The sequence below is a fragment of the Cibotium barometz genome, chromosome 36 (assembly GCF_041138505.1).
Source record: "Cibotium barometz isolate CiBa-2024 chromosome 36, ASM4113850v1, whole genome shotgun sequence".
NCBI classification, from domain to species: Eukaryota; Viridiplantae; Streptophyta; class Polypodiopsida; order Cyatheales; family Cibotiaceae; genus Cibotium; species Cibotium barometz.
In genome coordinates this window covers 8,874,290-8,900,524 of record NC_141081.1, presented here as the reverse complement: position 1 = coordinate 8,900,524, position 26,235 = coordinate 8,874,290, and the positions used below count along the sequence as shown (strand labels likewise).

The 26,235-nt window shown below is 39.7% G+C and overlaps 2 protein-coding genes across 2 annotated transcripts in view; both read left to right on the top strand.

Annotated features, from left to right (window-relative positions):
* Positions 1-26,235, top strand: part of LOC147617457 (cholesterol 16,22-dihydroxylase CYP90G4-like) — a 197,297-nt gene that overhangs the window by 72,076 nt on the left and 98,986 nt on the right. The gene's annotated exons all lie outside the window — the stretch shown is intronic.
* LOC147617459 (cholesterol 16,22-dihydroxylase CYP90G4-like) lies at positions 3,857-12,641 on the top strand. Its single transcript, XM_086775375.1, has 10 exons — positions 3,857-3,906; positions 4,032-4,313; positions 9,267-9,585; positions 10,059-10,211; positions 10,782-11,033; positions 11,573-11,662; positions 11,775-11,853; positions 11,925-12,031; positions 12,127-12,251; positions 12,533-12,641. The coding sequence occupies exons 1-10, from the start codon at positions 3,857-3,859 to the stop codon at positions 12,639-12,641; spliced, it is 1,566 nt and encodes a 521-aa protein (XP_086631501.1).

The window sequence follows — 26,235 nt, the reverse complement described above, 5'->3', positions numbered from 1 at the left end:
TGTGAAGCCCTCAAAGAAGAAGCTTGGCCACCAAGTAAAAGAGGGTAATCTCCTCGGGGGGGGGGGGGGGGGGGAGGGGGGGTCACTATATGTAGAATACCCCTATCGCGTGCATTCAAGGCCTGTATTTTAAATCCTTTATCTGTGATTTTTTAAATCCATATAATATCCCCTTTTCTTTATGAATCTGTAATTTTTTAAACGCTTGAACTCTTCCCAATTTCTGCCACCCTGTGCTGTCTGCAATCCTTTTATACGCTCTCTTATTTGAGGAACGCATACCAGCTCGAAACTTTGAACCATATCCTCTTCAGTCACCCTGTTTAGCTCCATCTCCTTTATATAATTGCGTAGATACTTTGTAATGTCCTTCCCATCAAATTGATCCACCTTTTTCACAATTGATTGTAAGGCTTTGGTCGTGGAAATCTGTCCCCTCTCAGCAGCTTGTTGCTGTTGCATGTACATGGTAAACATTTGGAACATCTGCATAACTCCGGGGTCAAAATGAACCCCCTGGCCCTCAGAATTCTCAGCCATAGCTTCCTTGTATATTTCACCACACTCTCACCCCAGCAGTTTCACGTCGGGTTCACCAAAAGATGTCGTGAAGTGTGCGGTACAGCCAGGAAAGTACGAAACTTCTAGCTGTGAGAGTGAATGTCAAATCCAACAAGGAATTTCACGTACAAGATTTCCCAAGGAGTATTGAACATCATTATTTCCAATGACAAATACATGTGTCCACTTCCCTCAATACATCCTTGAATTCATCCAGATGATTGCACAGAATTGCATGAAAACCTTTGAACCATTCACATGTGGGCATAACAAAGCTTTCTAATTTTTCCAATATACATGTGGCCAGCTACATCCATTACATCCAGTGCCCTCAAAACCATTAAATCATGATGCTCTTTTTCACCTGAAAACCTGCCTTAATATTCTAACATTTCACAAGCAAAAGATAGAATACGGCATAGCTATTTCATGTACATAATTTCCAAAACTCAGTCAAGCAGAAACAAGGCCATCTTCCGTGATTTTACAAAACTCCAGTTCTTCCAAAATTATATCTTGTTCATCAACTTTTGCCCATATATTCCAAAACTTTTAAGGGCTTATTTGCCATGCCCTTTTTCTAAAGTAACAAAGTAAATTTTAAATTAAGCTTATCTGAATGAAGCGAAGGGTGAACACGTCGATTTTTTTGTTTTTATTAATCCATAATGGCCGTTTCAGCGCCGATTCGCGATGGAGAAAGAAATGGCGAACAGAGTCCTCTGCGCTGACTGTGGGATTTGAATTTTCCAAAAAGTACATCATCAAATAACACTCAACTTTCCCTTCATTTCTAGCACCTAAAAGCAATACACAGAAGATATGCTCTTCCCATGAAATTCTCTGGTCGCCAACGACGCTGTTCTCTTCACTCTGCAGAAAATCCTTTCCACTCTGTTTTTCGCCGTGAGTCTCCGGTCGTTTTCTCTCTTTCCCGCGGCGAACTCGGCGCCCCCCTCCACCACCTTCTGCCAGCTATACATGCCATTAAAAAAAAGCTGCGCGTTTTCTAGAAAATCCCCAAATGTGCTTTGTTAACCTTAGCACTAAGGTTACAAAGCATAACCTTAGCATTAAGGTTAAAGTCCTCAATGCACCTATTATTTCCCTTTTTTCCTTTGTTATGGAGTGTTGACCATATATATATATATATAATCAAACTCCTTTTCACCTTTACACCATAACCTTTCTAAAGGTTTTTCTCACGCCTTAGCTCCATTTAGCATCCTTATTGTGCATATGATTTTGCCATTTAAAGCATACGATCAAGATCCCGACCAATATGCACCATTAAGTTCTCTGTCTCAGTGCTAATGTCACAAGCAAAATCCAGTCCTATCAAGGCACAAGATATCTGCTAGCTCCAAAATTCTCCATAAGCATAAAAAAAAAATCCTCCACAATTCACACCACACTGTCAAAGGCTTCAAAACCTGGCTCAGCCTCAGCTCATCTTATTGAACCTTATCTACAATATGAACATATATACTCAGGCATCATATAATGATTCGTCATGGCACTTAACCCCATGCATCTGGATGTGTATTTGATGAACTCACATGCACGGTTTCACATCATAGACGTGCCATGGCACGACAGCGTGGTCTTCTAAAAATCAAATCACCCATAGGGTAATTGATCATAATTTGGGCAACTACTAGTCTTGATTCCTAGAGACAATGCTTTTTTCCTCATCCATGCAAGGCACAGCCGCTGGCCTAGTCTTCTAGAATAGAATTGCTCGAGAACCTATTTATCTAACTTAGGGCTTTCACTTAATATGTTGGAAAGCTACCCGACTAAATGGGTCCACCCTTCTGTAGGATGGTGCCGTCGGGGCATTCCATCCTCCCACTTTCTACCCTACTCATGCGTCAATTTATTTTCTAATTAATCCTACCACACTGTTTGACATAAATAAACATGTTCCTTAATTAAGGCCCTTTTTCACAAGGTTTGTTCAAACAACCTTTTTCCACAATACAATAATGCCAACTTTAGCCCTAGGCATGTGAACCAATCCTTACCTTGCACTTTCAGGCATGCAATAACTAATAAGCATTGGAAACTCTACACACTTAAAAAAGAGCAAGTTACTAAGGTAGGTAATATGATTAAATGAGCAATGAATAGCTCGTCAAAGTGGAGGTTGGGACAATAGATTTCCTAAGAGGTTATTTTTTTGCTGCAAAAGTAATATTAAAGCCAGATGCCATCCTAGATATGCCGAACTAATGAATATGAACTAATGATTAGAACATATAACCCGTTAATGTAACCCAAGATTATGATGACAACTTTACACAAAATCACACTATTCAATCTAACCACACCAATCTTGCCAGAAGCTTATGCAACCACAAATAGATGAGAGCCGTGGTTACCTTACCCCATCAAACCTCCAAGGGCAGATATGTAGTAATTAATGCAAATGCCCTGAAAAGAAACCGTAAGGGAAAATGTGGCTAGGCACACTAAGCTGGCAAATCTAAACTTCGTGGATCTACTAGAATTTTTAAAAAAAATTGGTCTACATGATCAATTACTACTACAAGAGATGGCAGGATAAAGTACCCTAAAAAAACAAAGAAAAGGATATGAAGAGATACGACACTCTAGAGTGTTATAGCATCCAATTGGCATGGAGATCACTTATGCTCTAATCTTGTATAAGAGAGAGAGAGAAGTAGTGTGTACGATTCTTGGTGCATATTGTGCCTCTTGTCCATTGTATGAGAGTGAGTAAGAGTGAGAGGAGGGAGAGCCCTTGAGGGTATTTGCGGAGCTCCTTGTGGTGACAAGAAGGAGTAGGATTCGGAGAGGAAGAAGCTAGCACTAAATAGTGGGGCTTGGAGTTTTTGAGAGATACAATTAGTAAGTCGCGGTAAACCCCCATGACAAGTTAAGGTACACATGATTTGATGTTTGAGCAATCTTACGAAAGGTGGTGCAAGCCATAACACTTACGTATGAGTCCACGCTATACCTCTGACACTCGTACTTCATCCCTATATAGATGCAGCATGTCCGGCATGGGGGTCCTTACCTCCCAAGCCCATGGGTCTTGGATAGAAATCCCAACCTTTCCAAGCCTTACATAAAAGGACCCCCCAAGCCCATGGGTCTTGGATAGAAATCCCGACTTTTCCAAGCCTTACATAAGCTCCAACACTACCCAACTTTCCCAAGCCTTACATGAAGCCCTATCTCTCCTTGCCTTTCGATCCCACGTCCTAGAGCGAGGTCCATTGACTTGAGTGATCGCAATGTAATAAAAAAAAACGTGGCCGCTGGGATGGATCATGGACGAATCTCAGCCAACTTCAGCCCTGGGCGTGTGAACCAGTCCTTACCTTGCATTTGCAGGCGCGCAATAACTAGCCGCCGAGGTAGGTAGGATGGCTATGAATAGCTCGTCAAAGCCGATATTGGGCCCATAACTTTCCGAGATTATTGTTTTGCTGCGACAGGGAGATGGCCCCTCCTCTTGATAACAATACAGTGGTCGAGCGCAATGCCCATCATCTTCTCCAGCCTTTCTGTCTTGCAGTGTCTTTGATAGTGTTGGGTCTGACACTTGCCGCTTTGCGCTATTACAAGAAATGCTTGAGTGATGAGCAGTCCTCAGCTCTGTACAAGCTCCCCCCTGGGAGCCATGGCCTGCCTCTGCTCGGAGAAACGCTGCAGTTCGCCTTCTTCAATAGCTGCCCCATTGGCACCCCGCCTCCATTCCTCTCCACAAGGCTCCGCAGGTACTGCTCCTCTCTTCTTTATCAAATGCATACGATAATATCCGATGATCCGTTATTCTAGCTACAGTGATGAGAATTTCAATGCTTACGAGCTTTCTAATTTTCCGAAACTAACGAAACGAGATTTTTTATTTTAGTACCAATCTATCCGCCTCGCGAAAAAAAAAAAAAAAAAAAAGCCTAACGAAATAGGTTCATAACGAATTGCATTTATGTTGAATAAATAATTGCTGAGAATTTACATTCTTGGGTTCTCCTTTGCAGTGCATTTTATTGAATATATATTGCTTTTGGTCAAGTGTGTTTTTTTTTAAATTTCTTTATATTCAATAAGCACCTGTGAGGATAGACGCCAGATGTAGAATAGGTTGCCCTCTAGCATTTGGGATTTCCTTTTTAATTTTTAATTTTACTTTATAGAGCTGTTTTTACAGCATAGGCTTTCTCTACTTGAGTCTCAAAGACGAGTCTTTGAGACTATCTCGAGAAACAAAAAACAATAGGCTTTCTCTCTATGCCACCTCATCGCAAGACTGTCTCGAGGCCTCTACCCTTAACAATTTCTCCCCCGCGTTGCCCAGTGTCAAGAATAAACTTTTTTCCCTGATTAGTGAAAAGAGGAGAGACTTTCAAACTAAACTGCTTTATTTGAAAAAATTGTATCGGTTAATCGATTTCATAACTAAAAATTCGAGTATTTGAATTTTAAGTTCAAGGCTAAGCAAAATTACAAATGGTTTTTCTCAATTGGAGGAGTGAAAATTACAATAAAGGGTGGTGTTTTCCCACCCCCACCCCAATGTGCTATACATATCTTCTTCTCTTTCCTCATGTAAGGGTGTGCTTTCAGCTACCTTCTTTGGGACTAGTGCCGAAATATGGGGACGAGCCTCTTTTTTCAATCAAACAACAGACAAGTGGTTGGTCGAGTCACGAGCAATAAATTAAGTATGGGACTTATCCTTCTTCTTTTTCAAAAAAAACTGGCTGGAGTGACATGAGTGATCATAAAGCAAGAAAAAGAACGTGGGATCGATCATGGACGAATTTCGGATCGTGGGTTCCACTGTCCACTGGGCGTGTGAACCAGTCCTTGACTTGCGTATTACGCACTTAAAAAAGGGCGAGTTGCCGAGGTTGGTACGATGATTAAATGCGCTATGAATAGCTCGTCAAACCGGAGGTTGGGCCAACAACTTTCCCAAGAGCGGTCCTAGTTGTTTATCAAAAGCGGTGTCGAGAGTGGAGGAGTTTCTAGCGACAGGGAGATGGCAGCAGGGACACAGTACATCGTCTCATCATCACACCACCCTCCTGTTGATAACAAGGCAGTGGTCGAGCGCAATGCCCATCATCTTCTCCAGCCTTTCTGTCTTGCAGTGTCTTTGATAGTGTTGGGTCTGACACTTGCCGCTTTGCGCTATTACAAGAAATGCTTGAGTGATGAGCAGTCCTCAGCTCTGTACAAGCTCCCCCCTGGGAGCCATGGCCTGCCTCTGCTCGGAGAAACGCTGCAGTTCGCCTTCTTCAATAGCTGCCCCATTGGCACCCCGCCTCCATTCCTCTCCACAAGGCTCCGCTTTATGGCCTCATTGCTGATCTCCTCCTCTTCTTTATCAAATGCATACAAAAATATACGTTAAATTGTAGTGCTTAATTGCTGGTAGTAATAATAATGAGCTTTCTAAAACAAATTTAACCCCTTCGCGGGAAAAAAAACTCTACCAAATTAATTGCTGAATAAAATAGGTGGAATTTTTTTGACCGCAAAAAATTGGAGTATTTTCGAAATATAAAAAAGCGTATTCATTTTTCAGTCTGTTTTTTTAAAATAATTATTGATATTTAAAAAAACACCATATTAAACGTTCAAAAAAACGCGTGTCACTAAAAAAACCATTTTATACGCTCAATTTTTATATGTATACATGTACACACACACACACACACATAAATACCTATATATACACACACACACACACACACACACACACATATAAACCATTTTATACGCTCAATTTTATATGTATACATGCACACACACATAAATACCTATACACACACACACACACACACACACACACATATATATGTATATATATATATATGTGTGTGTATATCAATATATATATGTATATTATATATACATATATATACATATACATATATACATATACATATATATATATATATATATACACACACACATATATATATATATATGCACATATATATATATTCATATGCATACACACACACACACACACACACACACACATATACATACATTTGTGTGTATATATATATGTGTGTGTGTATGTGTGTATGTTTATGTATATGCATATGCATATGAATATATATATATATATATATATGTGTGTGTATATATATATATATATACATATATCAATATATATATATATATATATATTCGATTTTTCATAATTTAAACGCATTATGCTCTTTCTATAATAAATATACATACATATTATATAATACATATATATTTATATGTACTTTTTATAAATCTACTATGTATATGAATATATAGATATTTATTAAATACTTTATGTATTTTTAAAATAATTAAATATTTATTATATAATAATAGATATTTATTAGATAAAGAAATACGTATATTATGTAAATAGATGTTTATGATGTAAATAAATAGATGTTATAGACATTGATATAAAAAGTTTTTTATTTACATACTACACATACACATATATTTTAAACTTTAAAATAATTAAAATTTTAATATAAATATTTATTTATTTACATCATAAACATATAAATTTATTCTATGTTAAATATGTATATACACATACACATGCAATTTACAAGCACATAGTGTGTGTGTATAGATATGTACATGCACGTGACACACACACACACACACACACACACATACATACATACATACATGAATACATATATATATTTATATATATATATACAAAAATTCCTGTTACACACACACACACATAAATACCTATATATATATACAAAAATTCCTGTTCGACGATAGGCCATCTTCACACTAGCAGGAGGACAGGTAGAGGCGGTAGACTTATATGTGTGCCTGGGGATTACATTTATGACTCCGCCAGGAAGATTTACTATGGCACAGGCAGCCAAGGATAGACTCACACGAGGGTATGCAGCTCTGGCCATGCTAGAGAGACAGTGTCACCAGGCACACTTCCAGGAGCCCCGCACGAAGGGGTGGTTGTTTGACACACTAGTCACCCTTGCTTTGATGTATGTTGTAGCAGTATGGGCACCTGGGCTCGCCACCTCCACATGGTCTTAGATAGAGAGGCCTCCGATTCTCATGCTCTCATGGATGATCCGCAGGAAACCCTCCAGCCCACATGACATTGTCCGGACGGAGCCTGCTGCACCTCCTATGCTAGTTGTCTTCATAAAAGTTGGTAACTCACAAAAATCGTGTCCTAAACTAGGGCCCTGATGATCCACTCCCTAGTGGAATGAATGTCTAAATCTATGAGCACTTGGTGCCTTTTATAGGTCCCTTGGACACTTGGTAGACTGCCCGACTGCTGGTCGGCCAGTCCTAAATGCATTTAATGCTCCTTTTAACGCAGCCGACTGGTCTGCTCCTTATTCATGATGCGCATGTTGCTGCCCGATTGGACTCCAATCCACACATATTGTAGCGCTTGGAGCCGACACACTTCTGGCACTGCTGACGTCCTCCTTCATGTAGCCGATAGCTTCTTTTGGTTCTTCTCCAAGCCTTGCTTCAGTCTACACTGCCAAGAGTGCTCTGTGCTCTGTGCTCTATCATCCTGGTTTTTCTACCTACTCTTTATCTGGTTGCCTCTTCTGGATCTAGCCCTGAGAATGTCCATGGCATCTATGATGCACATGACATCCCCCTCTGCTAAACTTGATGACGGGAATCCAACCTACTCTTGGATGACTGTCATCATCCCAATCTTTTCTCGAAGTCCCTCTGTCATCATCCATCCCTGGCACCCCTTTTTCTCTGAACACCCTGCTTGTTCTCTCCAAACCACTCTGTCTCTAAGATCCATGCATCTGGTTTTCCTCTAGTCCGCAATCAATTCTTGCCCTGACTCTGAACACCGTCTTGGTCTTCATTCCTGGGAATCGAGTCTGGCACTCTCACATCACCCTTGGAGGATAAACCTCCCTTGGGACCGTTGCCTATCTGGCTCACGGAAGTGCCATCCCCTCTGGCACTGTGGAACACCACCAACAAACCTCATGGGAGTTCTTCTCGATCTGTGTTCTTTGCCCTGGGCTTTGAATCCGTGTACTTTGTTGGAGCTAGACAGATCTGCATTGCATTCTTGTATACCCTGCGCATATAGGTTGCATACTGAGCCTCTAGCAGTAGTGCTCCATCCATCACACCCCCCCACTAGCTCAGTACTTTCATAGTTTATTTTATGTTCATTTTGTCCTTTTTTTTTCTAGACATCCAGAAGACATTAACAGTTGTACATTGATTTGTCTCATAGGTCGAGTTCGCCCTATAGTAGACATTAATACACTGAGCTTTCTTTCTCTCTCCCTCTCCTAGATAGATATATATATCATATACTCTTTATATAATACAATATGATATATATGCATATATGTGTGTGTGCATGCCTGTGTGTGTGTATGTATACATATGTGTGTGTGTGTAAGCAAATATATAAATACACACACACACACACACATATATATATGGATGTGTATGTGTGTGTGTAGATTATATAAAGAGTATAATTTGTACAACTATGGGAGTCTTGAATACATTTATGTCTCTCTACGTGTGTGTGTATATGTATATATATATATATATATGGGAGTCTTGAATACATTTATGTACAACTATGGGAGTCTTGAATACATTTATGTCTCTCTACGTGTGTGTGTGTGTATATATATATATATATATATATATATGTACAGGTATGGGAGTGTTTTCAAGACGCACTTGCTCGGGCGGCCGACGCTGGTGTCCATGGACCCTCAGCTCAACAAGCTCTTGTTATCCAACGAAGAGAAGCTCGTGCAGGTCTACTTCCCCCGCTTCATCACCAAAATTGTGGGTCCCGTCCTCACCGTGCACGGCGCCCGCCACCGCCGTCTGCGCGAGCTCGCCACCACCCTCCTCAGCCCCGCCGCCATCCAAGCCCACCACGTCCTTCCCATCCAAGACCACGCCCTCGCCATCCTCCGCCCTTGGCTGCACAGGCCCCGTATCGACGCCCAACACGAATCTATAAAGGTCAGCTATCAAAACCTCTAGTTGTCGCTGCATTTCAAAGATTAGTGGTCGGAACATTAGCTGTTTTATTTTTTATTTGGTTCTGAATCCTGATTTAAGCTACTCCAGCTGTTGGTGGCACACCGTTTAATGCTAGTTGTTGCTACAGCTCCAAGGTTAGGATGCCCCGCCATTTTATTACTGATTCCAAAGTTCAGAAAATCAATGATCAATCTCTGAAGCGAAATTATTAAAGGAGGATATCGCTTAGAAGAGGAAATCTATCATCCAGTTGTCCTTAAAAAAAAAAAAATAAATTAAAAATCTGCCCTTTTGAGGAAACGCATCATTTAAATTAATTGTTGATTTATTCAAAGACCACTATGAAACATTTCAGCCTACTTTCATTAAGCTAATCTTACTTTCAGCATGACCGATTCGTATGTAATTAAGCCTCATCTCTCACTCAATAATGGAATCAACCGTGTGCCCAGTTCTTCTTTACCTATTTTGTCAAGAGTCTCCTCAGTTTGGAAGCCGAAGACCCCAACACTGTGAAGCTAATGAGGGATTATTTCTTTCTAATGACTGGCTACTCCTCGGTTCCGATTGATCTGCCAGGAACCACATTCAACAAAGTGCTCAAGGTACTAATGGATTCTCATGCCATCGTTTATGCATAAAATTTCACACATGCATGCATACATGCATACATGTATGTACATATATTCATACATTTACACATATACATGCTTACATACATTCACAAATATGTACGTACATGTTCCTACGGCATGCTACATATATACATGCTTTTGTGTAAACATGCACATAACACACGTACCATTGATACACTCATACTTGCTCACCTATATCAAGACATAACATCCATGCATGTGGATGCAAACTCACCAAACCATCAACCACACATACATACTTGTGTACAAGCAAACATACAAACCATACATACGTACATGCAAACATAGAGCTGGAATATATGTGTGCATGTGACATATCAGTTGAGGAGACATATGTGGCAGCACGTATGTGTACATGTGACATGTCCGCACGTACATTGAGGATACATTGCATGTGGCGTGATTTTATGATTGCCAATTTACATGCATGCATGAATGTGTTGATACAGAGGTACATGAGAGTATATATATGATAATTAATTTAACAATCTTTCTAAACGGTATCTTCATATATGACAGGCTCGTGAGAGGATTATTTCTATATTCAGAAATATCATTAGGCTGAGAAAAAAGGAGGCACGGGCAGAGCCATTGGATTATACGGATGTGTTATTGAAGGAGACGGATGAATGTGGGAGGCATTTTAGTGAACAAGAGATTGTGGAGTTCATTTTCTTCTTGGTATTGGGTGGCTTTGAGACTACCAGTATTCTTCTCACCAATGTGATCAAGTTTCTCTCAGAGAATGCCCATGTTGTAGATGAGCTCCGGGTAATTAGTTCTCTTTTCTGCAAACCTTACTAACTCTATGTTAATCAGTACTACATAAACTATGTAATTGCCTCATCTGATTAGGTTTTTTTTTCTTTTTGGCAATTGATAATTATGTTTAGAGTACTCGATTCGATTAGTGCGACTTCTGGCTGTACTAAATTGTATGTGTTATGTGCACACATATGCGTGCATGCGTATGTAAGATGAACGCGCGCACACACACACACACGAAAACACACACACAAACACATACATGTGCATTTGTATAATACAAGCGCAGTTGCATGTATGCATGCGTATGACTAATGTGCGCATGTGTACATACGATGTCTACATACATGCCCGCATGTATATGATGAATGTACATGTGTGTTGTACACACTTGCACGGCACACACACGTACATATCTTCGCTGTATACTTGATAAAGAAATCTGATCCTATTTAGTCATTTTGTAAAGGTAGTGATGAATGTTTGGGTAATTAGAGTTGATTTAATTCACGGTCAGTTTACGTGTTTTAATCTCGCATTTGCAGAGAGAGCACTCCCTCATTCGGAAAAGCAAGAAAGATATTAATGAGAAGCTCACCTGGGATGATTTCAGACAGATGCAATTTACAGAACTGGTGAGTTTCTCTAAAATCAAAGCTTGATGCTTCTGTTAGAATTATAAGCATTTCTAGAAAGAGGTGTTAAATGCTGACTAATTTTTCGTTTTATCTTAAATTTGAAAAAAAGGTGGTGAAGGAAGCTCTGAGGATGGCGAGTATCGCACACTATGTAACTCGAGAATCTCTTCAAGACATTGTTTTCAAAGGTAATTAGATCCCAAGTGAGTATAAATTAATGCATCACATTTACCAATTAACCACACTTGCTTTATTACAGACATGATTATCCCAAGGGGGTGGATGATTTTGATCAATTTTGCTATGGTGCATCTCAACCCTAACTACTACCCAAACCCTCTCAAGTTTGAACCATGGCGTTGGATGGTGATGATTTGTGTCCCTCAACTCTTACTCAAATGTCGAGTGGAGTTTCTGTTTAATGATTTTTTAATAACCCATTAATTTGGTTCAATTAGCAGGATCCTGCAAATAATAATCCTACCTTCTTAATGCCTTTTGGTGGAGGAATAAGAAGCTGCCTGGGATCAAGCATGACCAAATTCGAAGTCTCCATATTCATTCACTACCTTGTCACTCTTTACAAGTAATGTTTTGTTGATTTTTAGCACTACTGATTTTTTTATATAGTTATTCTTAATTTGAGTAATAATCGCATTTTGTTAAAAAGAAACTTATTCTCAATTGTAGTTGTCTAAGAAAAATATGGGATTTTCAATTTGGGAAATTTGGTTTTATGTCTCATGATTTAGTGAAAAAGACTGTTAAAAAATTATAGTATTATTTTCACATTGTGTAGTAGATAGATGTTCCATAAATAGGTTTTAAAAAATTAACACATTTCTTATTTATTTTTTTTAAAAGCAGGTGGGATCGGATAATTGAGAAAGGTGGTCAACTTGATGAGGTGTCTAGCCTCTCTTTGCCTTTAATGCGTAAAGGTCTACCCATTAGAGTAGAGGCCTTCTCTCTCTAGAGAAGCATTTATTTATGAATGAACTATAGCTTTAATTTTGTGTATGAAAAATTAGATTTGATGTCTCTTGGTTGAGGATTTGATATCACAAGAAACATATTTGTTTTGTAGTTGAGGATTTAATAATTACATGTATGCCCGCATGTTTGGGGTAATTAGAGCACTCCCTCATTCGGAAAAGCAAAAGAAAGAGAACGAGAAGCTCGCCTGGGATGATTTCAAACAGATGCAATTCACAGAAAATCTAAAATCAAGGCTGATGATTCTATTGGAATTATAATCATTTCTAGCAAGAGATGTTAAAAGCTGACTAATCTTATCTTCAATTTGAAAACAAAAAAGGTGGTGAAGGAAGCTTTGAGGATGGCAAGTATCGTACAATATGTAACTCCCGAATCTCTTCAAGAAGATATCGTTTTCAAAGGTGCTTAGATCCCAATTGAGTTTAAATTAATGCATCACATTTACTAATCAACCACACTTGCCTTATTACAGACATGATTATCCCAAAGGGGAGGATGATTTTGTTCAATTTTGCTATGGTGCATCTCAACCCTAACTACTACCCAAACCCTCTTAAATTTGACCCCATGGCGTTGGATGGTGATGATTTGTGTCCCTCCACTCTTCCTCAAATTTTTGGTGGAAAATTTTGTTTAATGATGTTCTTTTAATAACTCCTTAATTCCGTTCAATTAGCAGGATCTTGCAAATAATAATCCTACCTTTTTAATGCCTTTTGGCGGTGGAAAAAAGCTTTAGAAAAAATGGGTATGTGTGTCAATTTTTTGTTGATTAGTTTCTTGGAGATATTGAGGCAATATGTTGTGGCAAATATTGAGGCAATATTTGACAATAACATCATATTTTTCTTCTTGAATGTAGATATCGAGTATGCATATATTGTTTAAGCCATTGGCCACCATGACGATTCATGAAGGCCTTGAAAAAAATTAAGAAAAATGTGCTAGACAAATTAACAATAATTAAAAAACCCTATGACATGAAGCTACAACAACTCCAAGTTCTCCACATAATGATGTGAATCGAGCTTCACTCATTCCTTTGGTGAATATGCCTGCAATCATCTAATCTGTGGGACAATGCTCAATCATTATTAATCCTTTCTTTACTTCATGTCAAACATACACTACAACACATCGGAGGCACAATAGCATTTCAGTAGCGCTTTTTTTGTCGGGATATCGGGGATTTCGTTCATTGCTTAGTAGCGCTACTAGCATCGAAATTTCGCTGCTCCACAACATTTATAATAGTGAAATTTCACTGCTGAGCAGTGCTTTTAGCAGTGAAATTTGTGATTGCTGAACAAAGAAGATAGCAGTGAAATTACGGTGTTATTTTCGCTGCATGAAATTCTAGAGAGTTGTTGGAAGCTGAATTCTAAAAATACATCTCACATCCACACAGAAGATTATATATAGTCATCCATTAAAAACTTGGAGCCATGTTTCGATCAAAAAAAAAAAGATAGTTGAAAACTTTTGAGAAGGGAAACAATGTCAAGATCATGAATCTATCCCATCTTGTAATAAATCCATATGTGTTGTTTCATCAATGTCTATATCTAATGGAAGCTCAATGAAAAGATGGGGTTCTGTATCAATATTAATATCACTATCATGATCCTATAAAGCATTATCATGATTGATAGGTGACTCATCATCTTCTTTTTTGATTGATGTTCCTCATGCTCTTCATTGGCCCTGTCCAAAATGTTTTCTTCATCGTCTTCTTCCAATGAGCCGATTTGAGATAGTACTTGCACCTCATCCAGAGATTCAGCCTCCACATCTTGATCTTGAAAGATATGTTTTAAACGAGGAAAAACTTGTATAACATACCACCACTTTGGATCAATTCGATCGGTGTGAAACACAACCTAATATCACAAAGCAAAGGGGTTACACTTTTATTATACTACATCAAGATTTAATTTGGAATTGGTTGGGTTACTAACTTGTTGATAGTGTTGAGGTAGTACGAAGGTATCTGTCTCATCATTCCAAAACTTGGTGAAATCAATTTGGAAGAACCCATTTGGATGTTTCTTCACGGTTGCTTGAGCACCTCTATATATCACCTTGAACCATTTGACATCAAAGATAAATAGACTAAATGCTCTAAATCTAACCTCAAGAATATCTTGAATAGTTTCACAATACTCAAGATTGTCCTTTGTGACATTGGTATCATGTCTACTGGCTTGACTTTCTTGCTCAAAAGTTGCCATCACACCACAATCGAATGTATCTCTTTTAGAATCCACACGCTCCGTGTGAAAGTGTCTTCCCTCTGACCATATTGCATTATATATTTTGTACTAACATTAAACAAAAGCATGACATTTAGTACATATAGTGCATTAAACAAGGTATATACGTGAGATAGAGATGAAGAATGTACTTACTTGAGGGTCACATCCTCTTGCATACTCATGCTCCTCTTGTGATCATCTCTTCATTTTACGATGCCATTGATATTGCCATACGAAGCCATTCTATATTGATCACATTTGGTAGAGGTTCCAAGCTAGGCGGGAATGGCAAGTGTCTATTTGCTCTTCTAAAATCTCTTCTCTCATCCTTTCGTCTATTGATTGCATCCTTGTATCTCCCAATCCACTTCTTCATGATGGGACTATTTAGAATGTAGAATGTATTCACCTTATGGCGTAATTCTTCATCCAGTCTTCATTGCCTTCCTTTTCCCTGAGGCACATTAGTGACTAGTTGATCCTCCTCCTCATTGTTCCATAATCGTGGCATGGAAGGATCTACGTGAGATAGATGTTTTGAGATATACATAAGAGACTCTTGCGCATCAACCATCCCTCTGCCATGCTGGCTTCTAGCCTTGCTCTTTGTCTCACAAAATCCTTCAAGGTTTTCATGAACCTTTCAAGGAAAAACATCCATCGAACATGAACAACGCCACTTGATCAACTAAATGCACCATAAGATGCAATTGGATAGTGAGAATTGTTCTAGGAAAGTTGTCCTCAATCATACACACTGCCTCAATAGCATTGAGACATCTCAATGGATGTAGGATCTATCTCCTTTAAGGATATGTACCTACATACATAGCAATTATGTGTACTATTTACCAATACATAACTTGTGAGCGCATGAGAATTCCAAATAAGCAATATACTTAGTGAATTAAAGAGAAGATTCATACCTCACCAAGCTTCCCATTTTGTAAATAGCCTCTCTCACCTTCTTGTATCCATAACCAACTATAGAAATTGGAAGAATAAACTATGCATAGCAAAAATTGAAAGTTAGTATACGAGCCTACAAATTATGTACCATAAAGAGAAAATGAATAATAGACTATTTATATACCTATAATATCTTGTGCCAATCATGTGTCTTGAGGCCATATAATTGTACCTCTCCTTTCTTTTTGGTCTTTGTGAAGGCACCCTTCAATGAATGCATTGCTCTCATTGGTGTATAAAAAGATGCAATCACACTTTTCACCTTATTGTGCTCCTTGGTTAATACCCATGGTGCCTTTGGTAGGACCATGTTACTACTCTCACTTTCAATTGGCCATGCACTTTGAATGTGTCCAATGTTTTTTAAGTCATCCCTTGCAACCTTTGTCTATTTTACTAATATTATGGTCCCAAATATTTGTTGCCACATTCTTGAAAATATACATGGGATCTAAGAGATGATTGATCTTCATGTCACACCAATATGGAAGTCCAAAGGAAGATTGAGTGTCTAGACATCCCATCGGGTGGTGGATTGGGGGTGCTTCTCTATGCCTCAAACCAATCTTTACCTCTCATCACAAGTGGTGAGACATCATGTGGAACATACTTTAGATGTGAAGAACAGAGAAATCGATGAACCACAGCCAAGTTCTTGTATGAGTACGTGTTTACACGCTATGGCTTACCTATTGAAATCGTTAGTAATCAAGGTGTGCACTTTGTGAATGAGGTCATAGAGTTTTTACTTCAAGAATTTCTGGAATTCACAAGCGTTCTGCACCCTATCATCCCCAGACCAATGGTCAAGCTGAGAGTACTAACAAGATTCTCTGCACAGCACTCACAAAGATTGTTGAGGGACATAGGACTGATTGGGAGCAAAAGTTGCACTCAGTTCTTTGGGCATATAGAACAGCCTATAAAACATCTGTGGGCACAACCCCATTTGAGCTTGCTTTTGGGCTAGATGCAATTCTTCCCATTGAATTTCTTGTACCTACTCTAAGAGTTGCTAAACAATTGGACTGGACTGGTCATGAGCTTTCTCAACGCATTGATGAATTGGAAAATCTTGATGAGACCCGCTTATTGGCCGGGTAATGGGGATGTATGCCGAGAAGAGGAGACAAAAGCAATGGTATGATCGAACTGTAACAACTGGCCGATTCAAAAAAGGGGACCTTGTGCTCTTGTACACACTTAAGAAGCATAAGCGAAAGCTCAAGAAACGTGGCTTAGGACCGTTTGTGATTAATGAGCTTACTCCTAGTGGTACAGTGCGTTTAGAGACACTAGAAGGTGAGCAAATGCCTAACTTCATTAATGGAAGTCATCTCAAGAAATACAATGAACCATTAACTGAAGCCATGCTTCAACAAATGCATGCTGCCCACACACGGAAAGAAGCACATGACCTACTTAAATGTCAGGCTCAAGAAGAAGCTAAAGCTAGAGTTGCAAAAGCCAAGGAGCGTCACGAGGCTTCTGTGTTGACCTTACAGTTGGCTACTGATGAATAATATGTCAATCCTTTCAATATTCACGTGTGTCTTCATCTTCATGAGACTACCTACTTTGTCTCTGTCTTAATTGACCCTGGTGCAAATTATAATGTTCTCTCATTTGACACATGGGTAGCCTTGGGACAACCAACACTTGTGCACATTCCTATTGACTTACGAAGCTTCTCAGGTGAAGATAACCCTATAGAGGAAAAATGTGTCATTATGATGTCCATTCAGGATCACCAGATGTCAGTTCCCTTTTATGTGGCTAGTAAGTCCAAGGCAGTGGTAGAGGTTGTTCTTGGTCGATCGTGGTTAAGTGCTACCAATTGTTCATTAGATTAGAAGAATAGACAATACAAATTACAAATTGATTCTGATTGCATCTTGGGATCTGCTGCTCCACGAGTTTTATCATGTCAAAAGGGTGGGAGTTCTACCTTACACAACCCACTTTCAACATCTGCTCTTCAAGCTCCAAGACAAATGATGTGGATAATCGATGAGTCCTCAAATGAGGGCCATGGCTGGCATGTTCCAGCTACTCTAGTCATTGCTCAAAGAAGGCCAAGCAAGAAGGAATTGTCAATTTGGCTACCCAAAGATGCGTACAAACTTGTACCATCTAGCCTAGTTGCTAAACCTCCTAAAAAGCATATCTTTTCCAAGCCTAAACCTCAGATTGTTACTCATTGGGTCCCAAAGCATGTTCTTAAAGCATAAGGCTATTATGAGGGTGCAACAGCACTTTGGCTTCCCAAATGCCATGGTTTTCTACAGCCAGAAGAGTGTATCAATAAGATTCCAAAAGCCACTCTTGGTTTTTCATATCAGTGGGTGCAAAGGAAATCAACACAACCTCTTCAAGATAGGATAGGTGGTTATAATAGCACCTACAAATCTACTTGTGTTGACCTTCCCTAAACATGTATTGAATCACCAGTTGTCCCAACTTCTCCTTGTTACACAATTCCACCATCAACTTGTGCACCTAAGACAAATCCAACTTTACATGAGTCTCCTTTGAGCATAGATTCTAGCACTTCAACTGCCTAAATCCTCTTATCTTGCTCAAATTCCTCGACAATTGCTAACCTTCCCACCTCTTAAGAAGGACATACCCAAAACCAAAGGTAAGGCATTAACACTACAATTGAAGCTCTTTTGGTAGATCAGTGTTTGAATAGTCTCACTTTTACTAATGTGGTTCCTTATGCCTTTACAGGATTGTGCTCTTTTTGAGATGATCTTATCTACATTGTTTTTGATAGGGATTGTAATGATGGATATGAGTGTATAAAGTTTGAAGTTTCTAAATTTCATTGTTCTATGCCCAGATACCTCCTGATGGATACTTGGCGAGATACATGTCCACCATGCATTGACCCTGATAGTACTCAACCTGAACATCGCGGGGGTTATAGTGCTCCTCCTTTTCAAACTCATTCTAGGTACTTTTATGCTCCCTTAGGTGAAATTTACTGTGGGCATCACTTTGTCACTTCATTCTATCAATAGTATCATCCATTTCCACATTGTCAAGAGTGTGCACGACTCGTATTAGGAGAAGCTTCACACATTTGTTGGCTATGCCGCTCTTACTTTCGACGATATGGCACGGGCTTATTAATGAAACAAATTATGGGAATTACACCCCAATGCCATAACCTTCTTGATGTGAGAGTACGAGACCGAGGACCAAATCAACGTAGATTACCTGAGGAGGTTTAAGCACAACAATGGAGGGATACATGCATAAATGACTTGCAACCACCTATCTTGCAAGCCCTTCCCCCAGCCTCAACATGTCAATTTTGGATCACTATGAGTACCTATATTGAGCAATTCCAAAATCGAAATTGCTTGCTTAACCTTCCCATAGAACCAATGCCATATTTTAGCGAGGAAGCACTCCTTCCTCTACCACCTTCTCCAGAGGCCGGCTTTTGTACAGGGTTGTCCTTGCATCTTGAAGTGATTGATACCATCTTTCCAACAGAAGTGGACACGGATCCACCACCAATGCAAGGGTAAGCTCATCAACTCCACAATAAGATTAATAAGCCAGGGCACTTTTCTCCCACTGGGTTTTTTCCCTCGGCTATATTCGGTGATTGGCACCAATAACAAATTTTATTCTTTTCTTTTCTTTTCTTGTTTGTTAATAAGACATTTTGCAGAGATCTCAGCTAAACAAGAGCATACAAACACGCCCCAATAGTCCACCTACCGTGCACATAAATTAGGGGGGAGACATGCAATGCCTACAAAGAGCAAAGAGAAGCAATCTGCACATCAGCAATGCATCAATGCAAATGGAAGAAAGGTCCAATCACCATTGCTCATATTCAGGAGTAGAATTGCCACTTAGGAATAACTTAAACACTTGTAGAACATTGAGACTGCGGTCATAACCTGCGGTGTACAAGCACACTTGCCTTTGCATAGCACTATCTACCACTTAGTCTCACTTTGACTAGTCTTTACTCACTTCTTTTAGCACTCTTTAAAACTCTAATCGGCCTTTCACTTGCATGCTCACGTGTGAGATTGTCATTGCTGTTTTTTTTTCAATAAAAGGCTTTACTTGTCTTCCATTGTTTTTTGCAGCTTTTGTTTCTACTGTGCCCGAGACGTGCACGATTTAGGAAGGGGGGAATGTTCCACGGGAACACGGATTATGGAAGGAGGCCGGAAGTAATTAATGCAAGAGAGCGAGATTGTAGCCATGGAAACATAAAGAGGCACATAATTTTTTCATATTTTTATACCGAAGTGCAATTTAAATCGTTTTAGGCCAATGTGGGTTCTAAATGAGAGTTCTAAGTGTATTGAGCAAGGCTCACTTATGGGGTTGTCCGCCCATGTGTGAAAGAGGCCTAGGGTTAGGGTTAGTGACATCTCTATAAAAGAGATGTTAGCTAAAGAAAGAGTACGTTTTTTGGCCATTCTCATAAGCTATTGAGTAAAGCTCTTGAGCTCTCAAGCTATGGCAACTCTCTAACTCTCTCTATTGTACTCTAATGAGCATCAAGCTCCAATGAGTATAGCTCCACTTCTTTCTCTTAATCTATTTTAGCATCATTGAAGTAGATTAATCTATGATTAGTTGAATGCTTCTTTCTTTCCCTTGTGTATGCTACATGCTTGTAGTGTGTGTGTGTGTGTAGTCTCCATTGATCAAGCTCTTGCCCACTTCATTGTTGGCAATGAGTTATTCATGGATAGACTCTCTCTATGAGCTTGTGGGTTTGTGAATGTTACATTCTATGCTTACTTAAGGTTGTGGGTTAGTAGATGCATGCTTATGGATTTGCTGGCATTAGGGAAAGCTAAGATTTAATCAATGTTTGAATGGGATTAAGAGATTGCCATGCATTGCTTGTTCTCTTGATAAGTGTAGTGGGTTTAATGGATTGAGAGATTGATTGAGGTGTTGAATGGTTGAATCGTCAAGTGGTGGTTCGTGTATGTGAGCTCTCCCACAAGGGATAAGCCTTCATGCATTAATCGGGTCGAGTCCTCAGATTGACATTGTGTTTCTCAACACATTTGTTGATCGGTAGTACTCTATGAGCACTATATTGCACGGTAGAGAGAACCGCTCTTCATCACCACCTGTCTACTCAGGGGTCTTTTTGATAGTTCCTAGCTCATAGTAACCGGCAATATATTCTTCCACATACACAACCACATCCATTCTTCCAAATACACATCCGCATTATGATTCTTCCACATACACATCCACATCCATTCTTCCACATATACATACACATCCATTCTTCCACATACACATCCACATCCATTCTTCCACATACACATACACATCCATTCTTCCACATACACATCCATATCCATTCACATTCAATCACACCCATACACCTCTTATCACATCCATTCACATTCTATCCCATACACCTCTTATCCTATCCATTCACATTCTATCCCATACACCTCTTATCACATCCATTCACATTCTATCCCATACACATCTTATCGCATCCTATTTTTGTTGAGATATCGAGCTCATCTAGTGAGGCGGTGGTACTAATGACCCGCCTAGGGGATAGGCCCCACACTTACACCACTGGCATGGTTAGTGAGATCATAGGTGATATGCAACTAGTGGGATGACAGGCTGTGTGACAGCCATTCTAGACACTAGCATAGTTATAGCGCCAGCTCTGTTGGGTTCACACTATAGAGAACCCTAGTATGTATTTGGTTGAGTACCTTTTCATACTATAGCACCAGCTCATTTAGTTGGGTTCACACACTATAGAGAACCCTAGTATGTATTTGGTTTACCTTTTCATATTGTGTGTACTCTTATCTTTGTATATGGTGTGTTAAGTGTTGTGTGAAGAAGAAGAAGATTTTCAGCCCCTCACCTTATGTGTCCTCTTTTAGGGTTTTGTGAGTGTGTGTGTGCTTGCAAGAGCTCAAGCTCTCTTCTCCCCTGCATCTTTTCATGGCATCAAAGCGTGGTTCATGCTAAGGGCTGAGCTGCAAGTAGTAAGAGAAGCACAGGAAGCGGTACGAGGGTAAGAGCTTCATCTACTCTTCCCTATTTGTGTTGGCGAGCGACTACACCCTTGTCGGGAGCTCTATGGGAGGCACCGATAAACGATCTCTGATTGAAGAGCTTTCTTCACGGGAGTAAAGCTATAGTGCAACTATTCTCTCCAATAGGGTAAAATTTCTGGGCCGAAAAATCATTTCGGGTGCATTAAGACTTCCGTTTTTCAGAAAGCAGGTGATTTCGAGTACTGCGGGTATCGATTCTCTGTGCAGAACTCTATTTTAAGAACTGCAGGAAGACAGATTGGTTGTGCAGACATTGTGTGTGCTGTAAGGAGGTCAATAGTTGCCATTGGGTGTATGTATGCACATTGAGGTCATTGGTTGTGATATTTGAGTGTAGTATAGTACCGTTGCAGAAAATACAGCAGTTTGTGAAGGACAAACCAGAGTGCTGTTTCTAGTAAATTTGTGTGTCTGACAAGATGTCAAATGATGGCATAAACCAGATTGTTGCTGAGAAGCTTGATAAGAACAAGTTCCATAATTGGAAGTTCATGTTGACAAATTTCCTGATAGGAAAGGGTTACTAGGACTACATAGAAGGTGAGCATGAAGAGGCACTGGAGATACCAGAGATTAATCCGACTGCTATAGATGTGAAAGAGTTCAAGATGTTGTCTGCCGCGCCGATGACAAACTGGATGGAGACAGCAACTACCCACTTTGGGCATACATGATGCAACATGTTTTGGTTGTAAAAGGAGTGCGAAACATGTTGAAATGTCAAGCTCGTATACAGCTGGAGGATAGCACATGGGTGCTGACAGAGTGACAGTATGGTAGATAGATATTGTGTGGTGTGTTTATGACCGCGTCCAGCTGGTCATGTGTGGTGTGGACATTACATTAGGTTTACTTTGTAGTGTGGACATAACACTATGTTGTGTTCTCCTTTGTGTGTGTGAGAGAGATGATGACTATGGCTTCTCTCCTTCTTTATGATTGATGGATATGGATTAGGGTTTGCTTCTCTTGTGTGTGCTCCCTCCTGCTTCTGTTTTTTATCATGGTATCAGAGCCTAGTGCTCAACATTAGGGTTTGTGAGTGAGTGAGAGAAGAGGGAAGAAGAAGCTTGAAGAAAAAGCTGTGAAGGAAGCCATTGGAGCTTGGAGCAAAGGAGAAGTTGTGGAGCACACACCGGCATCAGATCTGAGAGCTAAGGACCATTGGTAAGTGTAGCACGACCCCCTCTGCGGATTGCAGGTATCAAGAGCAAGTGTAAGAGAAGATTAAAGGTGCAAAAGCAAGCAGAAAATTTTTGTTTTGAAGCTTTAATGGAAAGCTTATGAAGGAGTGTGTCTTGGCAAATGTATTGGATCAAATGCAAAGCAAACACTGAGGCTCTCATGTATTGTGAATGAAGACATGTATTAGCAACTTTGGGCAAGTCATTGCATGAAAAATTGATGCATTACAGGCAATTTGTGAAGGAAAAAATTCTGGTTTTTTGGACTCTACAAAAACAGAGAACATATGCCTGGTGGAGGATCAAATGTGGAAGATTGAAGCAAAATTGAGCCAAACCCCTTATACCCATGTTAGATTAGGTCATAACTAAGAGGCCTATCATGTCAATGGTGTAATGCCCTCTCCCCAGAACCCCTACAAGTAGGCGGCGCTTTTTTTTTTTGCAGATTCTTGGACAGTTTTCATCATTTTCAATCATATTTGATCATCACAAGGTCTTTTCATGAGGTTGAAGTCACTTGGAGCTTAGCAAATACTTGTTTGGAGCTGACATTAACATTTGGGAAGCTTACTTGAAGGATTTGGAGCTCATTCAACTCAATAACCAGTCATTAGCAAAATTACAGAACTGTGTTGCAGAAACAGAGCTTCACTAATGCAAGCATTAATCTCTACCTGTTGAGAATTGGACTAATTCCTTTGGTACAAGCAAGGAGCAAGGTGTTGCTAAACTTTTGAATTTGGTTCAGATTTGAAGATTCTAGAGCAATTTATGTGAGTGCTGGTACCTGACATGAGCAGAAATAGCAGACCAGAGAGTCGGTAAAATTGGTGGTTCTCTTTCATCTTGAAGAAATTGATCAAACCCTCTTAGGTTTAGTTGAAGCAATGTGTTGGGAAGCCAATGCAAGTTGAATCATTGCATTTGGACAAGATTTGAAGGATTTAGAGCATAATCTTTGACTGGTTACTGGCGACTGGTGAGAAAAAACCAAAAAATTCAACTTTACCCCTTTTCAATTTTGATGATACAAATGAAGTTCTTATGCAACATGAAGTCATTTGTGGTGTGAATGCATATGTATAGCACATATTGAGCTTGGTTCATAATCATTGAGCTTGGTTTATAATCATTTGGAGCTTTGGAAAGCATCGGGAAGAGTGTTACATCAGGGTACATCACAGGTATTCAAAATGGGATAAGAAGACAGTTGACATGCAGGTATACACCTCAGCAAAATGGTGTGGCTGAGAGAAAGAATAGAGTCATATGTGAAGTGGCAAGGTCCATGCTCAATGAAAAGAGCATGCCAGATTACTATTGGGCAAAAGCATGTGCTACTGCAGTGTATATCTTGAACAAAACACCTACAGCAGCCATTCATGGAAGCACGCCAGAGATGTGGCTTACAGGTTACAGGCCAGACATTGGACATCTCAAAGTCTTTGGATGCATAGCTTATGTACATGTGCCTGATGAAAGAAGACGGAAGTTGGATCCTAAGGCAGAGAAATGTGTATTTGTTGGATATGCACAGGATCGAAAGGCCTACAAATGTTATAACCCTCAAACTAGACAAGTAGTCATCTCACGAGATGTGGTGTTTGATGAGCTTGCTAGTTGGTACAAAGCAAAAGATGAGGGAGTCATTGACTCACTTGAGGCTAATGTGCGTGTGAACTTGCCATCACAAGCAAGTTCTAGTTCTACTACTATGTCTGGGGGGCCAGCAGAGTAGAAGCTGAGAGTAGCAGTATACGTCCATGGTCAGGACGTTTGAGGCATGAGAGTGTGAGCACTGGGAGTAGTGCTATGGATAAAGGCAAAAAGAAAATCGAAGGAATTGGAATCACAGGTTATGAGTCATCTAGTTCTGAGAGTTTAGATGAGGAGCTCGGCATACCTGTGTTACGCACACCTGGTGCTAGGTAGGACAGATATGTGCCCCCACATGCTAGAGTTACAGGTTACAGAATGACCCGCATGCATTGCGGAGATCCCAGAGAGTCAGATATCCAGTTGAAAGATTAACATATCGAGATTTTGCTATGCACTATGCATACATGACATCTATGGTGAAGCATGTGGAACCTACATGCTATACAGAGGCTATTGGAGAGCATGTATGGGAGAAAGCCATGGATGAAGAGATGGATGCTTTGAACAAAAATGATACATGGGAATTGGTTGAGTTACCGCAAGGAAAGAATGCAATTGGTTGCAAATGGGTGTACAAGGTAAAGTGCAAGTCAGATGGCAGCCTAGAGAGACATAAGGCAAGACTGGTTGCTAAAGGATATGCACAAACTTATGGTCTTGATTATGATGAAACTTTCAGCCCAGTGGCTAAGATGGCTACTGTGACGTCTATCATTGCACTAGCAGCACAAAAAGGTTGGGCTTTACATCAAATGGATGTAAAAAATGCTTTCTTGAATGGTGAACTACAAGAAGAGGTGTACATGGAACAGCCAGAAGGATATGTACATCCAAAATATCCTACTTTTGTCTGCAGGTTAAAGAAAGCAATCTATGGTTTGAAGCAAGTACCTCGTGCTTGGAGTGACAAGATCAGCAAATATCTTGTCAGTATTGGATTTGTGGTTGGAAATGCACTCTTCACTTTATGTGAAGAAGACACATGATGGTATCGTGATGATAGTCATTTATGTTGATGATTTGATTATCACAAGTGATTGTGGGAAAGGCATTGATGAGGTTAAGGCCTCTTTATGCAAAGAGTTTGATATGAAAGACCTTGGTGATTTAAGGTTCTTTCTTGGGATTGAGGTGATTAGAACAAGCAAGGGTATATGGTTGGTGCAAAGGCAATATGCACTTGACATGCTGGCAAAGTATGGTATGACAGTATGCAAACCAATGTTGACACCATTAGAGAAAAATATGAAGCTTCGGGCTGATTTGGGTGATGAGATTGATGATATCACCATGTACAGGAAAATGGTTGGTAGCCTTATCTATATGACCATTACGAGGCCAGATCTCAGTTATGCAGTTGGTTTGGTGAGTCAGTTTATGTAGAGTCCTCGTAAACCTCACTTGGA

Excerpts from the sequence above, each read along its gene's own strand:
- LOC147617459 (XM_086775375.1), top strand. The coding sequence starts at position 3,857 with ATGGATCATGGACGAATCTCAGCCAACTTCAGCCCTGGGCGTGTGAAC. Across the intron at positions 3,907-4,031 it reads AGCCCTGGGCGTGTGAACCA|GGAGATGGCCCCTCCTCTTG; the intron begins GTCCTTACCTTG and ends TTGCTGCGACAG. Across the intron at positions 10,212-10,781 it reads CATTCAACAAAGTGCTCAAG|GCTCGTGAGAGGATTATTTC; the intron begins GTACTAATGGAT and ends CATATATGACAG.